Source organism: Notolabrus celidotus, chromosome 14 (assembly GCF_009762535.1).
Source record: "Notolabrus celidotus isolate fNotCel1 chromosome 14, fNotCel1.pri, whole genome shotgun sequence".
Taxonomy (NCBI): domain Eukaryota; kingdom Metazoa; phylum Chordata; class Actinopteri; order Labriformes; family Labridae; genus Notolabrus; species Notolabrus celidotus.
This window is the reverse complement of record NC_048285.1, coordinates 16,639,700-16,663,354: the sequence shown is the minus strand read 5'-3', so window position 1 is coordinate 16,663,354 and position 23,655 is coordinate 16,639,700. Positions and strand designations below refer to the sequence as shown.

Genomic DNA, 23,655 nt, shown 5'->3' with positions numbered 1-23,655 from the left:
TGAGGCTGGCTGCAAAAGCCAAAGAAACCCCATTAACTTCCATGTTAAATGCCCATTTTCATAGCGAAATTCCAGCCTTGTTCCACAAACGGTTTTGGTCTCAATACCTTATATTTTATTGGTATAAACTGGGGATGTATTCTTTTAACTCATCTGTTTTGCAGATGATGTATGCATGGGTTTGTAGTTGAGTTAGCATTTCAATTTTGGCAATTGCTTTCATTTGGCACCAAAACCTCTTTCAGAAACCAATGGGTGATGTCATTGACACTTTGTCCATGTTTTATACAGTTTATGGTAATACATAACAGTTTTGTGGAATATCAGATTTTGATAGTACAGCATTTACCCAGTACAAGTCTTATTTGTTAGAGTGCTTCCTGCTGGCATAGCTTTAATAACTGTGTCAATTATTGATAATTAATTCATAAGGTCTGCTGGATGTCTTCTAAACTCCTACATGTCTTTTGGCATTTTTCTTTTTTGTTATTTGCTGTCCTCAGCAGGAGGAAGGAGGTCCTGCAGCTGCAACAAACAAAGCTGATTCCAGTCGCAGCAGCAACTCCTCTGGAGGAGGTGGAGGTGGGCTGATGGGTGAAATGAGTGCCATCTTGGCACGAAGGTGGGTAACATCACTGGTTTGGTGCCAAGTAGAATATATGAATTTTGTACACATAGTTAAATAATTGGGACTACTTGATTTTGATTGAATATACAACTATTTTCTTCTTTGTTACTTCCCTTTCTCTGGATTATACAGTGGATCTTTTGTAGCTGTTGTTAGACAGTTTCTATATAAAACCAACTGGTATTAATAAATGTATTTAATTTTTTTTGAAGTGGGACTTTAAACAGCAGTCAGAGTAAAATAAAGGCTGGTAAGCACAGCCCCTGTTTGGAAGGCAAGGTTGAAGCCATGTACCACTGTGAATGGGGTTGAAGCCGCTGGAACAAAAAAAATCACTTAGTGTATCTGATATATTTAGTTTTGAGTAGTGATATTTATAGTTTTATGCAGCACACTGTATTAGAGTAGTTTGGCAAGAGGTTAGTTAAAAAGACTACAAGTACTGGAAAAGAAAATAACACTGAATAATACCCATAATTTATAAATGGTAAATAGAAAGTTAATTTACAGTTAGTTAAAGTTAAATTTGATTTTTCTTTAGTTGATAGTTATTTTAGTGTCAACAAACAATGAAATCATAATTAATAATATTAACTTATTGTTGCTCCAATTTATTTTGTCATTTTAGGAGGGGGCACGGGACATGGCAGGTGCCCCCCCGATAACGGCAGGGAAAACACTGTCCGGTATCAGGCTGAAGTCTTACACAGCATGCAGTATATGACCACAAGTAATGCATATATGCACTTTAAAACCACATCACCCAGTCTAGCATCACTACAGGACCACCTAACAACTCTGCTCTGCAACCAAAGAGGACACTTGTGCTTCCCTCTAGTGCGTGCGCAAGCTCACACACACACGTGAACATATGAACCCAGCAGACCGTCGTATGGTGAAATATATATTTCCAGATGAAGCACAGTTAAAACCAACGTGACTAGCTTAGACTGAATGAATGTGGGAGGAGCGCGCAGTTCAGTACACTAATTTATACATATATATACATGTGTATATATATATATATATATATATATATATATACATATTTACATTACTTATATAATCAGGATGTTATTGCTATCGTCTATTATCATCTATGATACAAAAAGTAATGTAAGAAGTCCTTTTTATATCATCATTAACTAATAACAAAATAACAAATTAGAGCAAAGATAAGTAAATTGAATTATTATTTCATTGTTAAGGGTAAAATAACTTTACTAAAGTGAATCACCTTTTAATTTACAGTTTATTCACTATGTTTACTGTTGATAAATTAAGGTCAGGGAAATGACAATCTACTGTGCACAGTGTGAAAAAGTATAAATGTATGAATCAGTTGAGTTCAGCTGTCTGAGGCTGAAATATGCTTGCATTGTGCTTAAGAGCAAATTGAAGTTAAAGTAAGAAAATAGTGCTGTATCATATCAGTCCCTTTGCATCTACAAACAGAGGATTTGCTGACTGACTCTTTAAATGGATTTCTTTTTACATCAGGAGAAAAGCTGCAGACACTGGAGAGAAGCCACCTGCGAAGACACAAGAAAATGTAAGATAATACATCAAAAAAGTAATCCGGAAAGAAGACCAATAAATCTGTTTTTGAATATGGCCAAAAAGAAAATTAGTAATATGTTTAGGAAGATTCACCCATACTTTTCTTTTCCATACAGGATGATGCAGAGCCTCAAGGTCAAAACGGTGAGAAGTGAACATTATTTCTATAGCATGCCATTAAACTGATTCTATCATTAAATTTTAAGCAGTTTACAAGGTAAACAATTCATATTTCTTAAATGCTGTCCTTCACAGACACTCTGAGAAAACCTTGGGAGAAATCATCCATGTCCAGGTAACTAGGAGTAAATGTCATTTTTCATTCAGTCATCTCCATACAGCCACTACTGTTAATCTGATGCTTCGGGGTGTTTTGTGCCCCATGTTTGAAAGTTATACAAAGAGAAGTTCCCGAAGGTTGCATGTGTGTTTGTATTCTTCATGAATGAATCTTATGTTCCATAGAAATACTAGCGTGCTTGTGTGTGTAAATGTCCATTTTCATTTTAAGAAGAGGATGTGTGTGTCTCACTAACAGGAATAACTCAGTCACTAAGAGCATGGACTTGCCTCCCTCACAGTCCCAAGGTTCCAGGTATACATGTTTTCCTGTTCACCTACTCCTTAAGTTTTCCTTATTATTCTTTTCTCTTCAGGTTTAGTGCAATTTCACTGCATGCAGTGCACTGGGGCAGCACATTTTACAGCTTATGGCAACATGTTATTTAATCAATCAATCTGCATTTGTATAGTGCCAAATCACAACTAACGTTACTGAATGGAGTGTTGTTAGTGTATTAGCTTAACGTAACACATCTAAAGAGTAAATATTAAAATAGAAGACCAGCAATATGATTATTTTTAACATTTTTACAAGTCACTTCTTTATGCTTGTGCCGCTGCTTTGTTCTTATCTTGTTGTGAATTTCACTGCACACCCTTTCTATTTTTACATAATTTCCCGCATTGACAAAATTTATATTTTTTCAAATTAAGATTTTAATAAATTACATGACATTACATGGGCATAGAGATGAGAAAAAATACAAGCAATAAAACACACAAGTCCAAACAAAAACCAACAGTCAATCACACAAACAAAAACTTAAGATACAATAGTGGATTAGATTGATCTCAAATGTTACAGAATGTATAGTATCTTACTGAAATTGAATATATTTAGGTATGGGGATACATTTTTTGGTATATTGGTTTATGAATGACAACCAGTTACCCCAAATTCAAGTGGCTGCATACAGTACCCAGTTCTGTGCTGTGTGCATTAATATATATATATATATATACAGCTTAATTCATGTGCACAATTCATTTTTGCATAAAACCAAAATAACACAATTAATACCATATTATAACATTAATTATAACTTTCAACCAGATTATCTTTAGAGATATTACACATTGTGTACCTTTACCATTTTTCCCATCATTTTTCAAATGTACGGAGCTAATTTCTTATTCTCATTGTAATTTTTTTCCATGCAATACATTTTATTTACAAGATCCTTCCATTTTGAATGAATTAAATTGTCATCAGGTAATTCAGGTCATTGTCCTGTAGGGACTTAGGGTCGAGTTATCATTCAGATAAATGCCAAAAAAGTTTGAGAATTCTCTTGTAGAATTTTCCCAGAATCTACTTACAACTTTACATGACTGCGGTTCTCAATTTGCCCAGTGCAGTCTCTCCAACATCTTCACATACAATATTCTTTGTACTTGCGTCCTGAAATATCTTGTTAAAATTTTCTGCATTGATTTTTTCCAAAAGTTTGAGTTAGTTGTTTCATGTATGCATACTTTTGCTCATTTGATCCTTTCTAATTGGTACCCCTTGACAACCCCTTAACAGTGGTTATTAACTTTAACTAAAATAAGCAACGCCAGAGACAACAAGATGAACTTGACATGTGTGATCTGGTCGTGGAAAAGACATTTAGCTTTTGACACCATATACCTTATTGTAAACGATGTGGCAAAAATGTTAGCTTTGGTCTGCATGCTAACTCAGGCCAAACAACATGGATATTTTCATATTGGATCCTGTCCAGCAATCCTAGAGGAGCAGGTGTGTAAAAGAGGTGGTGGCACTTTAGGTTATTGATTGCTACAAATAAACTTAAACAGTGAGAGGTGGTGATTACAGCAGCAGTCTTAAAAGTTATGACATTTGCCTTGTTTATTTTTAAAAAGTTTGTCAACCACAGAGCTCAGAGAAGAAGGAGAGCCTGAATGAGGACAAAAGTTAACATTTCTAAACTTGTAAGAGACTTTTTCATCTTGTCTAACGTGACTGTCAATAGAAATGTTCAATGTAATGCAAACAATAACATATGCGTGACTTGACTTTGAATTGAAGTGTTCAGTTTAATGTTACACTGATCACAAGAGGCAGAATCCACTACCGTTGAATGAGTTGGACTATTTTTTAAAAACTGTATACATAAACAGTTTAAATCAATACACTAATCTTTTAATTCATAATTTTGCTGTCTGTATTTTAAGTAGCAATGTACATTTCAAAAACCCCAGCCCATGCACTCATCTTGGTTAATGTGTACACTCCACTTAGACTTTTTTCAGCACTTCACTTTGTATAATATAAAAATATCACAAATTCACAATACGGGTGCATCTCAAAAATATTGAATATTGTTGAAAGTTAACTTATTTCAGTAGTTCAATTCAAAAAGTGAAAGTCATGTATAGATTCAGTACATACAGAGGGAAAGATTTCAAACATTTATTTATTTTAATTGTGATGATTATGGCTTACCATAATGGCTTAGTGAAAACCCAAATTCAGTATCTCAAAAAAATAGTAAGTACAAGAAAAAAGGATTTTGAATACAGAAATGTTGGTCTTATGGAAAGTATGTCTATTTATATGCACTCAATACTTGGTTGGGGTTCCTTTTTGCATGAATAACTGCATCAATGCGGTGTGGCATGGAGGCGATCAGACTGTGGCACTATTAAGGTGTTATGTAAGCCCATGTTGCTTTGATAGTGGCCTTCATCTTGTCTCCAATACTGGGTCTGGTGTCTCTCATCTTCCTCATGACAATACCCAATAGATTCTCAATGGAGTTCACTTCTGCCGAGTTTGCTGGCCAATCATGCACAGCAATATCATGATAATTTAACCAGCTTTTGCTAGTGTGGGCAGGTGCCAAGTCCTGTAAAATGAAATCAGCATCGCAGTAAAGCTTGTTGGCAGAAGGAAGCATGGAGTGCTCCAAAATGTTCTGGTAAATGGCTGCGTTGACTCAGGACTTCAGAAAACACAGTGGACCAATACCAGCAGATAATATGGTATACCAAACCATCACTTACTGTAGAAGCTTTACACTGGACTTCAAGCAACTTGGATTCCGTGCCTCTCCCCTCTTCCTCCAGACTCCGGGTCCTTGATTCCCAAATGGTCGACACACTCTTCCACCTTGACATACTATATCCTCTACTTCAAATGAGAAACGACAGTGTGTCTGTGGGCTAGTTCCCCAGGCAGTCTAAGCCTATAGTAGCATAACTAAGAGCTGGTCCAAGCCTGGGCCATCTGTCTTCTTTCAAGCTTTCTCTGAAGAGCACCATCCTCATTCATTCATCAAGTATTAACATCCTTATTAAGGGTCAGATGTCTATGTTTTTCAGTTCTGGGATCACTGTTCCTTCATAACTCTGGTACTACCCAGGTGTCGTATATCAAAAGTTGGCCTGGCAGTGCAGTGCCAAGGCTCTTCTTGGCTTTTGTGAAACCCATGAAATATTTACATGTATTTTTCTGTTTCTTGTCTTTTTTACAGGGCAAAGCCTTCAGGAAACACTAATGATGTGGGTGGAAGTGATGACTCAGATTTAGAGAAAATGAAACAGGTATATTTTTATCTGTCCATAACTTCATATCTTGAACTTTAATAAGTAGCACTACATGCACTCATATTTTTCTCCCTAAGTGGAATGTAGGGGACAAAAGAACACTCTTTTTCCCAGCTGTACTATATTTCTCTTGGAAAATGCTGTATAATTGCCTGTATACCAGATTTATACTTCTGCGTCGCCCCTACGCAGCTGGGGCTGACGCGGACTTGAGCCCCACATACTTGTGCGTCGTTGTGTCCGTGTCGCGCAGCAATTCTCCGCCGAAATACTTGAGGGCAGTGTGGTCTCTCTGAGAGCCGGTCGCCTGCTTCCAGTCCCTCTACGATCTCTGTTTATTTTTCCACAGCGTTTCAGACATAGACTGTATAAAATATGGACGCAGTATCCGTGACGTCACCCATCTGTTTCTGAGCGCTGTTTTGAAGCCAATCGACGGCAGCAGCCATATTAGAAATGCGGAACTCAACCAGGCAGAGTGTGACGTAGTGTGAGCCTCCTAGCCAATAGTTATGTGTTCCCGATCGGGAGTCAAGTCAGTCATGTCCTTATTTGGGCAAAAACTCGGAATCTTAATCTTCTGAACCGTCACGTTAGAAAAAAATTCACCCACCGTACAGTGTGTGCAGATAGAGAGATTAGCTTCATAGGGCCAAGCCGTTTTTTGAACCAGGCTGTAAACATGTTTATTGATGCTACAAAGATTGCCCTTTTCCCATTCATGTCTATGTGGTCCCTGGTGTTTCTGCAGCCAGCCTCAAGCGGATTCTCGATGCATTGCGGTTTATAACACTTCCGAATGGGCTTCATCGTTTGAGACCGGAGGTTGCCGCTAGGTTTCAGAGTGTTTCATGTTAATCTACAGTTGATACTTGTTGCTGTTTATCACACAGACATGATTACATGTTGAATATAGAGGAGAAGATGAAATACACGTCCGATGTCCGGGATCCCGGAAGTGCTGTAAATGCGGGAAATACAAGCTGCCGAGCCGACCAATCACAGGGTTTGCGGTCGATCCTATGTGTAGTTACATTTTGGAGGAGGTGCACGTCAGCTACGTGTAGCTACGGGAGCTGCGCAGACCCCCGGCGTAGGCTACGCTGTCGTTTAGACGTAGAAGTATAAATCAGCCTAGAGTAACTCATTTTCGTATAGGTACACATTCCAATGTGTGTGACGGACAACTTGATGAAAGGAGAGATAACTTCTTTTATAAAGACTTATTTCTCCCAAAGCATAAAATTAAGAGTCAGTTTCAACAGTATTAAATATGTAAGTCATGCTCCATATATAAGGTTGACATAAGAGGGGAAATCTTGATGAGATCTATGCTAGTTTACATGCATCCCAGTAAGTTTGGTGCTCAAATGCCTGTCTAAACACTTGTTAAACCACTGATCAGTATGTTTGTTGATCAAAACTCTGCAGGAGATTCTGGAGGAGGTTCGAAAGGAACTCCAGAAAGTCAAGGAGGAAATTATTGGAGGTGAGATTACTTTGCACTCTGAGAAATGTACTATCCAAAGCATGAATAAGGTAAATTCAGGTGCTTAATGCATGTTTCTGTTCTCCTCTTTCACAGTCTTTATTCAGGAGCTGCAAAAGAGAAACACATAGTTCTGCTGAGTGTAAGGCATATCAGAAGGCTGTGATGGATGAATATGGTCAAGGCCAGCTGGAATCTCTCCACCACTGCACCCTCCCATTTAGCCCAGGGATTATTTTTGTCTGCTGCACATTTAGTCCTTCTCTTTCTCTATTCAATGAACACATGTGAGCTTACTTCCTAATGTATACATCATGCATATTCACTTAATGTAAATTGTTACCCAGGGAACCTCCTCATGTTGCCATCCAGCGCTTTTGATGATTACTTGCTGCTGTGGTTATCTCACCTATCCTATATCTCCCCTGTTCATTCCTCCCATCCCATTGTGTCCATTTTGCTGTATTCATCTCAACCAATATATAGCACATAACACAGCCACAGTTGCCCTCCATTTTGTGACCATGTACACTTAAAATATTTGTTTCTGCAGAAATCCTGCTACTTGTGGTCTTCTCCCTTCTACTATTAGAAACACAATTCTACGCATTCTACAGTATTCAGGCACAATGTATTAAACAAACTACTACTCAGCAAGATGCTGGCTTGCTGAGATTGTTTATCAGTCAGTCTCAGTCTGCAACCAATTGTTTAATCTCAAACACTAATTTGGGTAGTAAAGATGAAGTCATCTACTTGTTGTAAATTGTCTCTAGTGGAGTAGTGGATCGATGTTTGACAACAAAATGGAGGATTCATTGGCGGCCCTGACTCCCTGACTACAGCAAAGTTTCTCCCTCAAATGGACTTTGAGCTCCAAGCCATGGCTAAGAACATTTGAAACACACCTGTCTTCACTGTTTGGAGGAAGTTGGAGGAAGATAAAGACAGGCAAAGGGAACTAGGTGGACGGTCTGAACCATGTGAAAGAAGCGTGTTGTAGTTTTATGATGTAAGAGGTTATTTTCTATGCATTGCACTTGCTCCAGAGGAAGTGTGCCTGTGTGCCACACTGCCTTGATAGACTATTTACTTTCACTCAGAATGAGATAATGATGTGTGCAAGTGTAGAGACTCTACACTGTGCTTAATCTAGTTATATTCTTCCATTCTAGCTTATTTTTTACATACTTCGAAGCATGAAAAATGGCCATGATGAGGTCAATTAATTTGGCCATGACCAACTGCCTTGAGTAAACAAAACAAACAAATATATATACATATATATATATATATATATATTTAAAAATCACTTTTTTTGAGGGAAATGTTTTCAAAAAAGAAATGGTGTTCTGTTTTTAATTGAAATGACTGGTGAATGGGGATTATTTTTATTTTCAATTATTTTTTTCTAATGAAATGTATTTTTGGGTTTACTGTTTCTATTTCTATTACACTAGGCTTTTTACACTGAAATGTAAAGACATCTGCTTATAGACACTGGATTAGAGATGCCTTTATAGCTGAATTCAGCTGCGTCTTGAATTGAATTGCTTTGTCTTGAGTTATCTATATCCAGATCCGTATCAAGTGGTGAGTTCCTCATTTTCAGGCAAATGAGTGTGGCACAAACTCACGTACACAGATTTGCAAATACATCTGTGTAGAAGAGCGGCTAGAATAAGGCCTAGCATTGATATGTTGTGAAAAAGAAAAATTAATTTGTTTCATTAATAAAACACTTCAGAGACCTTTTTATTTAGATGGAAAAATACAGCTGTGTGGTTCATGACTGAATCAAGTTTCAAGAAACTTTAAGATGTGCAGACTGAGTATTGGACACTTCAGTGGCGTGGTTTTACAAAATTCAACCATTTTGTCATCACTTAGAGCCTTTGCCATTGCTGCCCCCACTCTCTGGAACTCTCTTCCTCCACACATCCGCAACTCTGACTCCCTTCAATCATTCAAAAGCCACCTCAAGACGTAGCTGTTCCAAAAAGCATACAACAAATGACCTCTCCACCTGCCCCACCTCTGTCCCTGTTTTGTTTTATTTATATGTTTTATTTTTAGTTTAACCTTATGTAAAGTGACTTTGAGTACTTAGAAAAGCACTATATAAATTCTATGAATTATTATTATTTATTTATTAAGAGGGAATCTACACTGATTACAGGGACACAAATGTTTATAGCATTTCCTAGTTGATTTTTATAATATGGTGCAGCTTTAAAAAAAACAACTTAATATTGGAATATTAAATTATGTGTTATATATTATATTATATACTACTTTTGAATTATGTAACATTCAACTTTTTCGTTTCATGCTAATTTTCTGAGATGCACTTGCAAGGTTTACTACAGAAGAGGATTAGGGCCACTGAAAAAAAAATTAAAGGACAAAAAACATTTTTTTTATTATTATTCTGAGAAAAAAAGTCAGAATTCTGAGATTAAAGTCAGAATTCTGAATATTCTCCAAATAATAATTAAAAAAAAAATTTGGACCTTAATTTTTTTTTCTTTTTTCAGTGGCCCTAATCCTCCTCCGTAGTTTACACATACTCAAATTAGGTTTTTTTTCATCTGAATGAATGGGAAAAAAAGTGTTCACATCCAGTCTGTTTAAGGGAGAGGAGAGGTCTAGTGTCCTTCCACAGCTTCCTACATGCTTCCGGATTCGCGAACCTGCTGTCTGCCGTTTCCGCCGCCATTGCGGATTTAGGACAATATCAGCCGTAGCCACTGCCAACCATCGATGCAGTGCAGAGAAGAACCGCAGAGGTGGGACGTACAAGACACATTCACTGAATCCGGACTTTGAAAAACGACTAACGACACGTTATATTACCCTTAACGTTTTCTTTAATTCACTGACTGGCTTCGACCTACACGGCCAGCGAGGAGGTCGTAGCTAGCTACTGCCTAGCTCGCTAGCTTAACGGCTAGACTTTTAGGACTCTGGAGAAGGTAAAAGAAACAGACATGGCTCAGATTCTACCCATTCGCTTCCAGGAGCACCTACAGGTATGTATTCGAATTCCGGAACTTGAGAGACTCAAAAAAAATGTCATTTGCGTTTGTTTTCCCTACATGACAGTTCACAGACAGCTTGACAGCAAAGCTAACGTGCAGCGTCAATACCCGCAACAAATGAATGACCTCCCTTCCCCCGTTTAGCCTAAAGCTAACAACAAGCATTACAGGCTAGTAGCTCCCATTTGCAGAGCTGACACTTTGCCTTGTCGTTCTATCGTTAACATATTATAACTATGTCCGACGACAACATTGAAACCCTACCAACCCTCTAAACACAGACGGGAAACGCTAGCCACTCATGGTTAAAACTATTTCACGAGCTAGATAACCATAACGTGTGTCGTGAGGAATCTTGGATGCACGTCTTAGAACGTGCATCATAGCTACGAACGAAATTAAGTGTCTGTCTTTGTATTTTATCGTTTGAATATATATATATATATATATATATATATATATATATATATATATATATATATATATATATATATATATTTGATGCAGCCATAATAACATGACCTATGTGATAATTGGTTCTCAATTGATCCAGTCTTTTAAATGTATTTTATGGATATACATCAATATACATTCGTTGTCAAACTGTAGTCTGTTTTGACCCCTTGTCATTTTGCATCATACTTAAAGTGAATGACAAGAAGGGTATGTCCACAGCCAAAGAGAGACTAGGCACTCTGTAATGCTTTCTATATGTAAAGTCTTACTTGAACATGGTAAACCCCCCATTCCTTCTAAAATGCCCAAATATGCTCACTCCCCAATGGCCACATGTGATGTTCTGCAGTAACGCCGTGATCATAACACGGCAGCGGTGTATGTCGCGGTATGACACTCGTATGTAGTGCTCATGTCGCGGCATAATGCCGAGTCTGTCGGCCTGATGTAGGGGTATCTGCCATCATTTGTCGCTCCTCAGTGGCCGGCCAGTAGGTTTGGGGCCTTAAAAGAGAAAGGCCGGTTTCAGTCTGTCACTAGAGGACTATTCATGCTCCGACCCCGTGATGAATATTAAAATATACACCTCAGGTTTTGTTTTAAGACCCTTCTGCTGCATTTATACATTACAAAAAAATCTATCTTTATTGACATTAAGTGCAACACCATGATGTAAACAAACCAGTGGTAGTTTCTTTGCATTGAGTGTTGTGTGTTTTATAGTAAGTTTATCCAGGACTGCTGTGATGACAAAAATTATTACATAGCAATATGATCGTTATGAATGTTTCAGGATTCTTGAAGTAAAATGATATTGATGATGATGAAATATGTTACAGCTGATGCTCTCTATACCAACATGTCGGTTACAAGCCAGCGGCAGCAGGCCGTATTCTTTGTATTGTAGCGTTCTACTTATTGATGCTACAAGACGAACTGGTCCGGTTTGCATGGGCCTTACTGTCACCACTTAACACAGGCTACTATGGACCGTAGCCAACTTAGAAACAACAAACTGGTAACTTGGCTGTTTCATTCATTACCTTTTTCCATCTCTCCACTCACACACACACACACACACACACACACACGCACATTCCGCCTCTATTCTCACTAGGGCTGAACGATTAATCGATTTCAAACCAACATCGTGATGTAATAGAATGCAATTTTTCAAATTGCAAAGGCTGCAGTTTAAAAAAAAAAAATGTTTCATGTACACAGGCGCAACCTTACGTGACATGCATGCAGTAGGTGGCCGTAATGCACCTTTCAGCGGGTTTGCCAAAATTCTCTGAAGAACGAGACACGTGCAAGTGGGGGATGAAGAAAACAACTTCGGCCACGCTAAATTTTGATTTGTTGTTTTGCTGTTGACATCTTTTAAAAATTGCATTCTATTACATCACGATGTCGGTTTGAATTCGATTAATCGTTCAGCCCTAGTGAGAATAGAGGCGGGATGTGTGTGTGTGTGTCTGTGTGTGTGAGTGGAGAGATGGAAAAAGGTAATGAATGAAACAGCCAAGTTACCAGTTTGTTGTTTCTAAGTTGGCTACGGCCCATAGTAGCCTGTGTTAAGTGGTGACAGTAAGGCCCATGCAATCCGGACCAGTTCGTCTTGTAGCATCAATAAGTGGAACGCTACAATACAATGAATACAGCCTGTTGCCACTGGCTTGTGACCGACATGTTGGTATAGAGAGCATCAGCTGTAACATATTTCATCATCAATATAATTTTACTTCAAGATTCCTGAAGCATTCATAACGATCATATCGCTATGTAATAATTTTTGTCATCACAGCAGTCCTGGATAAACTTACTATAAAACACACAACACTCAAACCAAAGAATCTACCACTGGTTTGTTTACATCATGGTGTTGCACTTAATGTCAATAAAGATAGATTTTTTTTAATGTATAAATGCAGCAGAAGGGTCTTAAAACAGAACCTGAGGTGTATATTTTAATATTCATCATGGGGGTGGAGCATGAGTGGTCCTCTAGTGACAGTCTGAAACCGGCCTTTCTCTTTTAAGGCCCTAAACCGACTGGCCGGCCACTGAGGAGCGATAAATGATGGCAGATACCCCTACATCAGGCCGACAGAACCGGCATATGACATGGGCTTGGCATATGAGTGGCATACCACGATATAGACGTGGCATACGCCGCTGACGTGTTTCGACCTCACTGTCAACCTTAACACAGCTGGGGGCAGTTTTCATTCAATGACCTGTTGCTAAGTAACAGTACACCAGCAGTCAATTACACCCAGGTAATATTAACCAAGGCTGATACAACAATTGTGTGAAAAAATGTGCCTTTTTCACTACCATTTCCTGGTCTGGAACACAGTTATTAGTATGTTAAGCTACATGACTTGATTTTAGCCTATTAGACTATTATGCAACTCTTACCTCTGTGTCTCTTCTCTACTAATGTCTCTGTGCATTTCACACTATATTACATAGCAAAAAGAACAACAAAAATGTTGAACAATGTTAAGCCAGGTTTATACTTCTGCGTCAAGTTGGCGGTCTAGGCTGCGCCGTAGGTCTGTGTAGCCCCCGTACCTAGGCAACATGTATCAGCTGTAGATTAACATAATATGTTTGGAATCAATGTGAAAAAGTAAACAGAAAGTTAGCTTGGCTTGGAACAGGTGACCTGACTATCAGAGAGACCACACTGATTCCACGTGCTTTGGCTGAGTATTGCTGCATGACACGGACACAACGACATACTAGTATGTAGTGCTCATGTCAACGTCTGCCACTGCTGCTTAGAGTCAACGCAGAAGTATAAACCAGGCCTAAAAGTCATGGATGTCATCAGATAGCTATCACTAGCCACATTGGTAAGACTACTAGCAGGAGTTGACATTAAGCCAAATTTGCTTTTCAAGATCACTAGCCCTACCATTGTTACTACTGGCCCAGGAATAATGCTATACAATTAATATTTTATTAATTGATTAGGAAAATAACAGTCCAGAATGTAATACCTCATTCTGACTCATGCTAGGTTTTTGGGTTCACTGAGTGAACCAATGTTTCAGTAGGCTATGCACTTGTGTGTAATGTAAGCTGTCATTAGCTATCATTGCATTTCTTAAATCTGTCTCATGGATTGCACTTGAAATGATAAAGACAACTACAGGGTTTCTGCAGGTCTTAAAGTGTTTTGACAGTTTTCATGTGAGAGGTCTTACATTTTATATGGCACTTTGATACATGCCTGAATACTTCATCAAATCTACACCATCTAGTATGTAACATGTTCGCTTCTTGTTTTTTTTTGTGGATTTCCATGTCCACGTTACTATTCACAATATTTACGTATGGTGTCTGTTAGGGATGCAACGATATCAAAATCTCACGGTACGATATCGTCACGGTATTAAGGCCACGGTACGGTATTATTGCGGTATTGTCAAAAAAATAAGATGACATTGAAAAAATGTCATAGTGTGGAAAATTAAGTGCCAGGAATGATAAGAATAAACACACTTACTGTAATTGAACACAAACATAATGCTCAAATGTCACATTTATTACTACCAACAGGTATTTTCAAGTGAAAAGAACAGTGCAGGCACATCCAGTGTTTCAAGTAACAAGCAAATAAAAAAAAACTTTCAGTTGAGTGTCTTTAAACGGACTGGAATTTTGTAACTTGGCTCAAGCGTGTTCACCAACCTTTTAAATCCCTCATTGTCCACCACTGAAAACGGCTGCAGGGGGATGATTCAAGTGTCATTAAAAGTCATGACAGGCTCCAATTACAAAGATAACTAAACAGATAATGAAAAAAGAGTTGAAAAAAGAACAACAAAGAGATAGCTACTACAACAAGCAGCCACTCGAGCTGTGAGGAGTGGCTGTGCTATACCTCCTCATTTCAATACAGGAACCCCCAAATAGTGTCAGCTGTCTGGAGTGAGATCGCCAGGACACCAGGAGTGTCCAGTTAAAAAATATGTATTGAGTTTAGAGCTTGTTACCTTGTTTAACAGTGTGTAAATAGTATATATATCCATACCCGTGGTTGAAGTTGTGACTGACAATCACATCATCAGAGACAATGAATGACTTACCTATTGCAGTGACTGTTTCAGAGTTCAATCGCTCCATTTATAAATAACCTACGACACCACTTGGTGTGAATGACCAGATCGGGAGACCGCCTTGCAACCATAATCAGAGTTTATGATCATGCAGCACAGAGGAGACGAGTGTTTCATAACAGGAAGCTGTGCGTTAATGTGACACCAATCTTCTTTTTTTTTCAGTTGAATCCTTATATTTTATTGGGTGCATGATCAAACAAAGTTTTAAAATAACTTAATTAATTTGGTCCGTATTGACAGGCTGCTCTCTGCTGCTGGATAACCTGTGCGCATCTCTTCCCCCCGACGGTTTAGCTTTGTTTAATATTTTCTAACAGGTTCTGATTTAATTTGCATATGAAGCAGGAAATTGAGACTCAATCAAGTGAGATCACTGGAGATGCATTTAGAGACACGTGATCTGCAGGTGTGAACTTCTGTGATAACACTGCATTCCAAATTATTATGCAAGTTGCATTTTTGTTAATATTTTAAAAGATATGTTAACAGTTGTTTTCAAACTGGTTAAGAAGTCAGATAGTGAATATATTTCTTCAAGTGTGTGGTTAAAATTCTGCTTTTCAAAGTAACTGTATTCAAACTTCAACAAAAACATGTTTTCTGTGCATTTGTATACAAAATAAAACTGTTAATTTCTTTGAAACATTTAAAATCTAACACAGCAGTAGACATGAAAAGCAGCTAATATCAACAGTTCATGACTCAAACTGTCAGAAGAGCTGATGGGAATTGTGTGTGTGTGTGCGTGTGTGCATGTGTGCGCGCTGTATATTTGTGTATATGTGCATATATATGTCTATATGTATTTATGTATACACATATATGTATATACATTTATATGAATATACATTTCTGTGTACAAATTTAATAATGGTTTATTGCCTTATTTTGGAAAAAACTTCTAAAGGAAGTGGGGCTGACAGCTGCAACTTGTGCAGCCAGTGCACACCTCAAAATTCTCCCAACAGCTTAATTTTTGTACTGTGATAACTACAATTTTCTTCTAGGGGAGAATTCTCCCAGACCCCTTGACACCCCTGCATTTTCTTTTGTATTTTGTTATATATTTTTATTCTTAAATCACTATTTGAATGAAGATGAAGGTCTATGTGAGGTGCTCTGCTATATTTTGTTTCATCACTCAAAATAGTTTCAGACCTTCAGACATTATTGTATTATAGCTTTAATTATTTAACCTATCCTACTTCTTTTGATATTCAATTTTAGGAATAGATTTTATGCATCTAACCATCACTCACTTAATATATATATATTTTTCTACATTTGATGCTTGTTTGTGTTGTGTATATTGTGTCCTCTTTTACGTTATACACATGTCTTAAATTTGATTTTGGAGCAATCTGGCAAAGTTCCAATCTTATCTGTTTACATTTGTGCCTAACCCTTGGAAGGGAACAGTTGAGTTGGTCTTTTGGAAATAAAATGTCCTTTATTATTCTCTACATCTGTTATCTTTGCAGTGGACTCTTACTAAAACAGTGCATGCTTTTATATCTCAGCTCCAGAACCTGGGAATTAACCCAGCCAACATTGGATTCAGTACTCTAACCATGGAGTCTGACAAGTTCATCTGTATAAGGGAGAAAGTGGGTGAGCAGGCCCAGGTTGTCATTATTGATATGGCAGACCCCAACAATCCCATACGCAGGCCCATCTCTGCAGACAGCGCCATCATGAATCCTGCTAGCAAAGTAATCGCCCTCAAAGGTAAGCTCTGGTACAATTAATATGTTGCATTGTCACCACATAACTTTATTTGCAGCCTAGAACGAAGTGTGCAATGCCTTTGGAAAGGAGAACAAAAAGAGGTTTAGCTGGTCATACTCCTGACAATAGTGCAGTAAAACATAGGGTCATTTGTATAAAGTTTGTTTGTGTTTTAAGTCAGTTATCTAGCTGTCACAGTCTGCTTTTTAATTTGATGTTCATATGTAGACCACCCCATTTCTGTTTGTCAAAAAGTCAATCAACTCAAGTATAGTGTAACAAACTTAAATGTAAAAGACATGATATGTAAGTATTTATAGTATTAAACTGTCATGCTGTCATGAATGCTTTGTCTATTTTGCTTGTTTTTTGCTCTTTTTTCATTTCCTACTGCTTTCTTATGTTTGCAGACGGTGAGTTGAATTTTAAATATCATGAGTTGTAAAAATGTTACCCTGTATGCACTGTCTTGAAATGTTTGCACATGACTTTTCTTAATGAATGCTTTAATTTAAAATCGTATAAAAAACAGGGAAGGAAAAAATAAGAAGGCAGCTCAAAGGCCTGTCTCTTTTTTTCTCTGTTTGTTTGTGTGTGTTTGTCTCTTATACTGCACTAAGATTTTATATTACAGCTGACTATTTTCTAAAACATAATTCAGCAATAAAATAGCATTGATGGATTAACTTGGTAGTAACTTCACAGCAGCTGGCTCACATAAAGCATACTTGAAGGTAAACATTGTAAGTGTGAAAAAGAAAGAAAGACTTTAATCTGGCTGCCTGTAAACAACATCAAATAAAGTATTTTCTGATCACATATCAAAGTTTCAGTCACAACATGTACACAACAATTTTAATTCATTTCAGAGACCAATCAAAATCTGGAATCATCAGAAAATTACCTTACTTTTCAGAAATGAAACAAAGTATTATGTGGTTTAGAAAATGGTTGGTTGTAACGAAAATTGTGTCTAAGTAGTAAAATGACTGAAAGGTTGAGAGAAAAAAAAAGATGTTAACATTTACATTATGGGAAATGAAGCAAGCAGTGTCATTTGGGCCATATTACATCAATAGTTGCTCAATGTTGTATTGACTGTCTTGGGAAAAGGAAGTTAACAATCATTTTTCAGCCAGCCTGTGATATTTAAAATCCAACATTCTTTATGGGGATGACTGAGATCCTCACTTATAGTTTACTGACAGACCAAGAATTTAAACAATAACATATTCCAACACCAGAGTTCTTATCAAGTGTGAGTAATTTCTACTTTTATTTGTGCAAATTTTCCTTTAGTTACTAAGGTTAATTGTATTTTTGAATATCCCAACACCACCAAAAGTTCTATCCAAGAGGACACAAACACATGGAATAATAATGATAAAGGGAGTTATATGGTTGGTTACAGGTACCAAATAGATGAATATTACTCAAAAATGTACCAATTCAAAGAAGGCTTTAAGATATCTTAATAGTTTGGCAGTTTGAGGTTTATCACTATCATGGATGCAACTGGAGTGTCAATTTTTTTAGAGAGAGGTGATGATGTTAGTTTCTTCCTTTTGCCCAGTATTTGGATGAATACTGCTTGCTTCATTCTACTCTGAACAAGTAGTGACATTGAACATTATGAGTTATAGTGATTAAAATGGCAGCTCTTTTAATTGCAGCTAAAACAGATGGTTACATGTCAGAAAAACTCGTATCAGAGATTTTCTATTGAGTCCTTAACATTTTTTTAGGCAAACAAGTCACTCTGCTCTAGACCAGTGGTTCTCAAAGTGGGGTCCTGGGACCCCTGGGGGTCTGCGAACCATAGCGTGGGGGTCCGTGAAATAATTAGAATACATTTCTAATTAATCTATCTAATTAATTAATCTAAAATTGTGCTGTGTCATTAAAAACAGCATACCATTGTTAGGATACCATTTAGTGGCTCGAAGGGATATGCCAGTCTTGCTGCTGCTAATTTTCTGAAAGCGTTTAAGATCAGTTACTTGAAAAGTATAAATGCTGTCATGTTGAGTCCACAAGGAATGAAATGACCCTCTGTTTTAAAGTATACAAGTGGTATTTACATGATTTAAATTAAAGTGTTATCTGTTTATCCCTATGGTACAAGTCTGAAGTATTTACATTGATAAGTTTTACAATACAAATATTTCCAAGGGCAACTAAGAGTGCAAATGGTAGTAAGCATGTGCTTAATCTATGTTATAATTATGAGGGGGTCCTTGGAAAATGTTCTCACCTGTAAGGGTCCCTGGCTCCAAAAAGTTTGAGAACCCCTGCTCTAGACAGTATAAGATACAGTATAATTTGCAAAAATATCACTATACCCGACAATACAGATTATGAGATTTACTTGTTAATTATGGGGTATAGTCTGGTTGAACCTGGCTTATGCCTGATTTAAACTTAGCTATGCTGTCAGCAACAGCTGAGAAAATGCAGCTGAACTTTTATAAAATGTCTGGAGTTTGATTTCTCCAGCAGTTTGTGGGGTGTTAAGGCTGAACAAAGGCCATAAAGCATATTTTTTTTACATAAACTGGGTAAAATAATTGGCTTCTGTTTGACCTAGTTTTAGTTATTAAGAAGAATTGGAAGAGAATTGAACCATTATGCCTTAATCATGTGGTTGACGTTTTCAGGAACTGTTCATCAAAAACGTAGATCCAGGCATTTAAGTCCAGCAACATATCCATGATTTTAAAGGCTGCCCTGCCATCAAACAATCACAGCATTTTGTATGATATAAGAACTTTTCAATAATAAAAGTAATAATCATGCCCTATACACATTGAAGTATGTGCCTGGAATCTGTGCTGGTACATTATAAGCCAGCTTTTTTGCCAGCCATACTAAATGCAGATCAAACAACTACCTTCTTTGTTGATCGTGCCTCTTTTCTTGAAACTGGTACTAGCTTTTGTATGGTCATTTTGTTACTCAAACCAGACGCTGACTAGCAATATTTCTCCAGAATTGGAGTTTGGTATGCCCAAATGCTTTTCACTTCCACATTCTATTGTGCGCTGTGTGTAGACATTTTAGTCACCAAACCAACTTGCTTAATATTTCTTGATAATCAGTATTATTATTATTATTATTATTATTATTATCATTAGCATGTTAATTAGGAGGAGTTACAGAGTTCAACTGTGTCACTGCTATCCTGAACTCTAAATTCTTTCAGCGGCAAAGACCCTGCAGATCTTTAACATTGAGATGAAGAGTAAAATGAAGGCTCATACGATGACGGACGATGTGACCTTCTGGAAATGGATCTCCCTCAACACTGTTGCCCTGGTCACTGATAATGCAGTCTACCATTGGAGCATGGAGGGTGACTCTCAGCCAATCAAAGTGTTTGACCGTCATTCCAGCCTGGCAGGCTGCCAGATCATCAACTATCGCACAGATGCCAAACAGAAGTGGCTGCTGCTCATTGGCATTTCAGCACAGGTAAAATAAAAAGGAAAAGGCTCAGTATATTCATGTGTTTTGGACACTGCTTTGAGGAGTTGAATTTGAATTCCTTTGTCCATAGTAACTGAGGGCACCTAACATGTTTCTTTACATCAAGAATAAGCACCACTATGTATATTACATGTAATCAGAATGTTTGTCACACAAGCCTTAATGCTATAAGATAGTTTCTGCTAGTCCACGTTTGATTTTAAACTGAACTTTAGGGTTACAACAAACTCCTGTTTCATTGTGGCAAATCAAATTTTGGCTTGCTGCATCGGTTCCATTAAATAGCAAACCTTTTATAACTTTTGATCCCTAAAGATTTTATTATAAGCCAGCCAATTTTGAGCTGTATTTGATTAAAAGTTGAGTAGGAGTTTGTTGGAGTATGAGGCCTGTGTACACTGCCACACCTAAACCGACCAATGAAAAGTGAATAGCTGCCACTCCACCACCTTGACCAGTGTCTCAAGGGATGAACTAATTAGACATCTAGTCCAAAAAGACCAATGGGATTTTTTGCTTTTAGCCAAATCACGTCAAAGTACCAAACAAAAAATCTTCAATCTTCCCCAGAAGGATGACGTGATGTTTTTGTGACTTGACTGTCAGCTGACCGTCCCACCTGAAGCGGCAGGATGATCATGTTGTGACTCTTCAAAGGGAGACTGCAGGAAGTTTGTAGTGGAAACATGTCAAAGACAAAAAATCACACTGGTCTAGTTACAAGAACTGCTTAATTATAATGATTAGACATATATTTGGCCAAATAGACTACTAAAGTTATTTAAATGTTCATAAAGTAGGGGTATCCAATGAAATTGCAGTTTCGGCCTACACTAAAGTAATGTCCATCATCATTTAAGATAAAGAGTTGTACTCAACTCAGCTTATTTGTATTTATATAGCACCTTTCATACATTCAAGCGTGCAGCCCACAGTGCTTCACAAAAGAACAGAGACACAGAAAACCACATCATTAGGTAAAAGTAGAAAGGAAAGTGATATGAAATACTTAAAAAATCATATCATAACAATCAAATCAATCAAATCAGATAAATATCAGGGGGGGGGGGGAATCAAATCATTAAAATCATAAATACCAGAAATATAAAATAATATTAAAATATAATATAATAATAATAAAATAAATAGAAATGATGCTAAAACAATGGTCATGGTGGTAATAATGCAGTTAAAAGGAAATTACTCAAAGTTAAAAGCCAGATTTAAAAGGTAAGTCTTAAGTTTACACCCAGGGAGCTCGCTGTTTTAATGTCGAGAGGCAGAGATTTCCACAGTTTTGGTGCATAAAAACAGAAAGCTCTCGAACCAGCGCTTGTGAGGGACACATGAGGAACATTTTAAAGGAAAGCGTGCAAAGACCTCAGTGATCACAGTGGAACATAAAATGACAGGAGATCTGTGATGTATGGAGGAGCAAGGCTGTTAAGAGGTTTCTTGTTAAAACTGCCAGCAGCCTTTTGAATTAGTTGTAGTTTTTTTTAAAGACTTTTTGGGCAAACCAGTAAAAAGGGAGTTGCAATAATCAATACGATTCTATGGTTATAAAATAAAGTACGACCTTTTTAAAACGAGCATTAAATCAAAATCTGAGGGGCGCTGGTGGCCTAGAGGTCTAAGCGCCCCACATACATAAGCTATAGTCCTTGTCGCAGAGGTCGCCGGTTTGACTCCCGGCCGCGTCCATGTCCTGCATCTCTTCCCCCACTCTCTGCTCCCCACATTTCCTGTCTCTCTTCAGCTGTCCTATCATAAAGGCACAACAAAATTAATTAATTCATTAATTAAAATCTGAATTTAAAACCACACCCAGGTTTGTGACGTTTGGTTTGACTTGATTAATACATCTTCCTAGCTTGGTTCTGTACTGTGTTTAGTTCTCACATTGGAAATAAACACTAGCACTCAGCATGTATTGTGTTGTAAAATCAGTATGTTGATTTAAGAAGTAACAACATTTTTATGCAGGATTTCTTCCTGTCCTTGATTGCAGCAGCAGTGCCGGTTTTTACTGCAATACATTTAGGATACTCACCATCTCTTCTCATTATATTCGTATGACTTGGACAGATAGTCGGTGATCGTTCCTCTTTGTGTGGAGGAAGCTTCAATTGGTACACTTAATGCCCTCTTTCATGTGAGTGCACAAAGAGCCTGAGGGAAAAAGCCTGATTTAACAGAGAAAGTTCATAAACAGCTTTGTGTGACCAGTTGTGTCTAACTGGAACTTAAGACTTTTTCAAGCCAGCTTATTCAAAGAAAGCCTGGATACCTTGAGCCTACTTAACAGTATACCCCCAAGGGGGGGGGGGGGGGCAGAGATGTTACCTCATTGCTGTGTCTTCTTTTAGTCTATACTGTTAGATTGGGACTAGACATTGCCGCCCAGTGACAGACATCAAGAAATGTCCTTAACACAGTTGATGATTATGAAAGAGAGCAGACTCTCTGCAGATACAGACTATATCATGACTATATACTTTATAGACTATATATATATCAGTCTATATGTAGTTTAATGCTACTTATTGTTTATTTGCTCAGACGCTTCATTTATTTTGCATTTTCATTTTTGATTTTTTGTAGTTGGCTGCTATTGAATTTTTGTTTTATGGATACTGTGTTTTCTAGTTTCTAATTTAACATGGCTGTAGTTCAGTGGTAGAGTCGGTCTTCTCTCAATCGGAAGGTTAGGGTTTCCATCCCAGGTCCCGCTGTCCACATGCAGAGATGTCCTTGGGCATGACACTCAACTCCAAAGTGCCCTTGATGGCTGTGTCACTATTAAGTTAATGGGATTTGTTAAAACTGATGGCACTTTACGTAGCAGCCTCTGCCATCAGTGTATGAATGTGGTGTGAACGTATCGTGTAATGTAAAAAGTGCTCTGAGTGGTCAGAGAAAGTGCTTTATAAACACAGTCAATTTACTACAAGTGATGGGCATCATTTCAAGGCAGTGAGTAACATTATTTGGACACACACAGCCGGTAAAGCGAAGGCTAGCTTGTCATTGTAACATGAGCTAATTGCCATTGCGAGCCAGACTGCGAGCCAGATTTACACCATGAATAACACATTGTCCATTCAAATGAGCACTAACAGGATCTTAAAAGTAGTAAGTATGTTGGTTAGTCTCCTTCTAAGTTCAACTCCTAAAAAGAGCCTAAGGCTGAAAGATTTTTCCATCTGGGGGGGATGCACTCAAATGATACTT

The 23,655-nt window shown here is 37.6% G+C and overlaps 2 protein-coding genes across 4 annotated transcripts in view; both read left to right on the top strand.

The window, feature by feature from the left end:
- Window positions 1-9,348, top strand: part of LOC117825310 (vasodilator-stimulated phosphoprotein-like) — a 43,675-nt gene extending 34,327 nt beyond the window's left edge. Inside the window, exons 7-14 of the mRNA XM_034701082.1 lie at window positions 504-622; window positions 2,129-2,180; window positions 2,305-2,332; window positions 2,444-2,483; window positions 2,727-2,783; window positions 6,013-6,082; window positions 7,517-7,574; window positions 7,671-9,348. Coding sequence (XP_034556973.1) covers window positions 504-622; window positions 2,129-2,180; window positions 2,305-2,332; window positions 2,444-2,483; window positions 2,727-2,783; window positions 6,013-6,082; window positions 7,517-7,574; window positions 7,671-7,705 — 459 coding nt within the window. The 3' untranslated portion in view covers window positions 7,706-9,348. The remainder of the gene's footprint in view (window positions 1-503; window positions 623-2,128; window positions 2,181-2,304; window positions 2,333-2,443; window positions 2,484-2,726; window positions 2,784-6,012; window positions 6,083-7,516; window positions 7,575-7,670) is intronic.
- Window positions 9,349-10,042: 694 nt separating this feature from the next.
- LOC117825242 (clathrin heavy chain 1-like) overlaps window positions 10,043-23,655 on the top strand; it is a 43,144-nt gene continuing 29,531 nt past the window's right edge. For 2 of the 3 annotated variants that reach the window (XM_034700964.1, XM_034700963.1), the window contains exons 1-3: window positions 10,043-10,606; window positions 16,728-16,935; window positions 20,138-20,406. In XM_034700964.1, the coding sequence (XP_034556855.1) occupies window positions 10,565-10,606; window positions 16,728-16,935; window positions 20,138-20,406 (519 nt within the window). In that variant the 5' untranslated portion in view covers window positions 10,043-10,564. The remainder of the gene's footprint in view (window positions 10,607-16,727; window positions 16,936-20,137; window positions 20,407-23,655) is intronic. The other variant, XM_034700962.1, reaches the window with a different exon arrangement.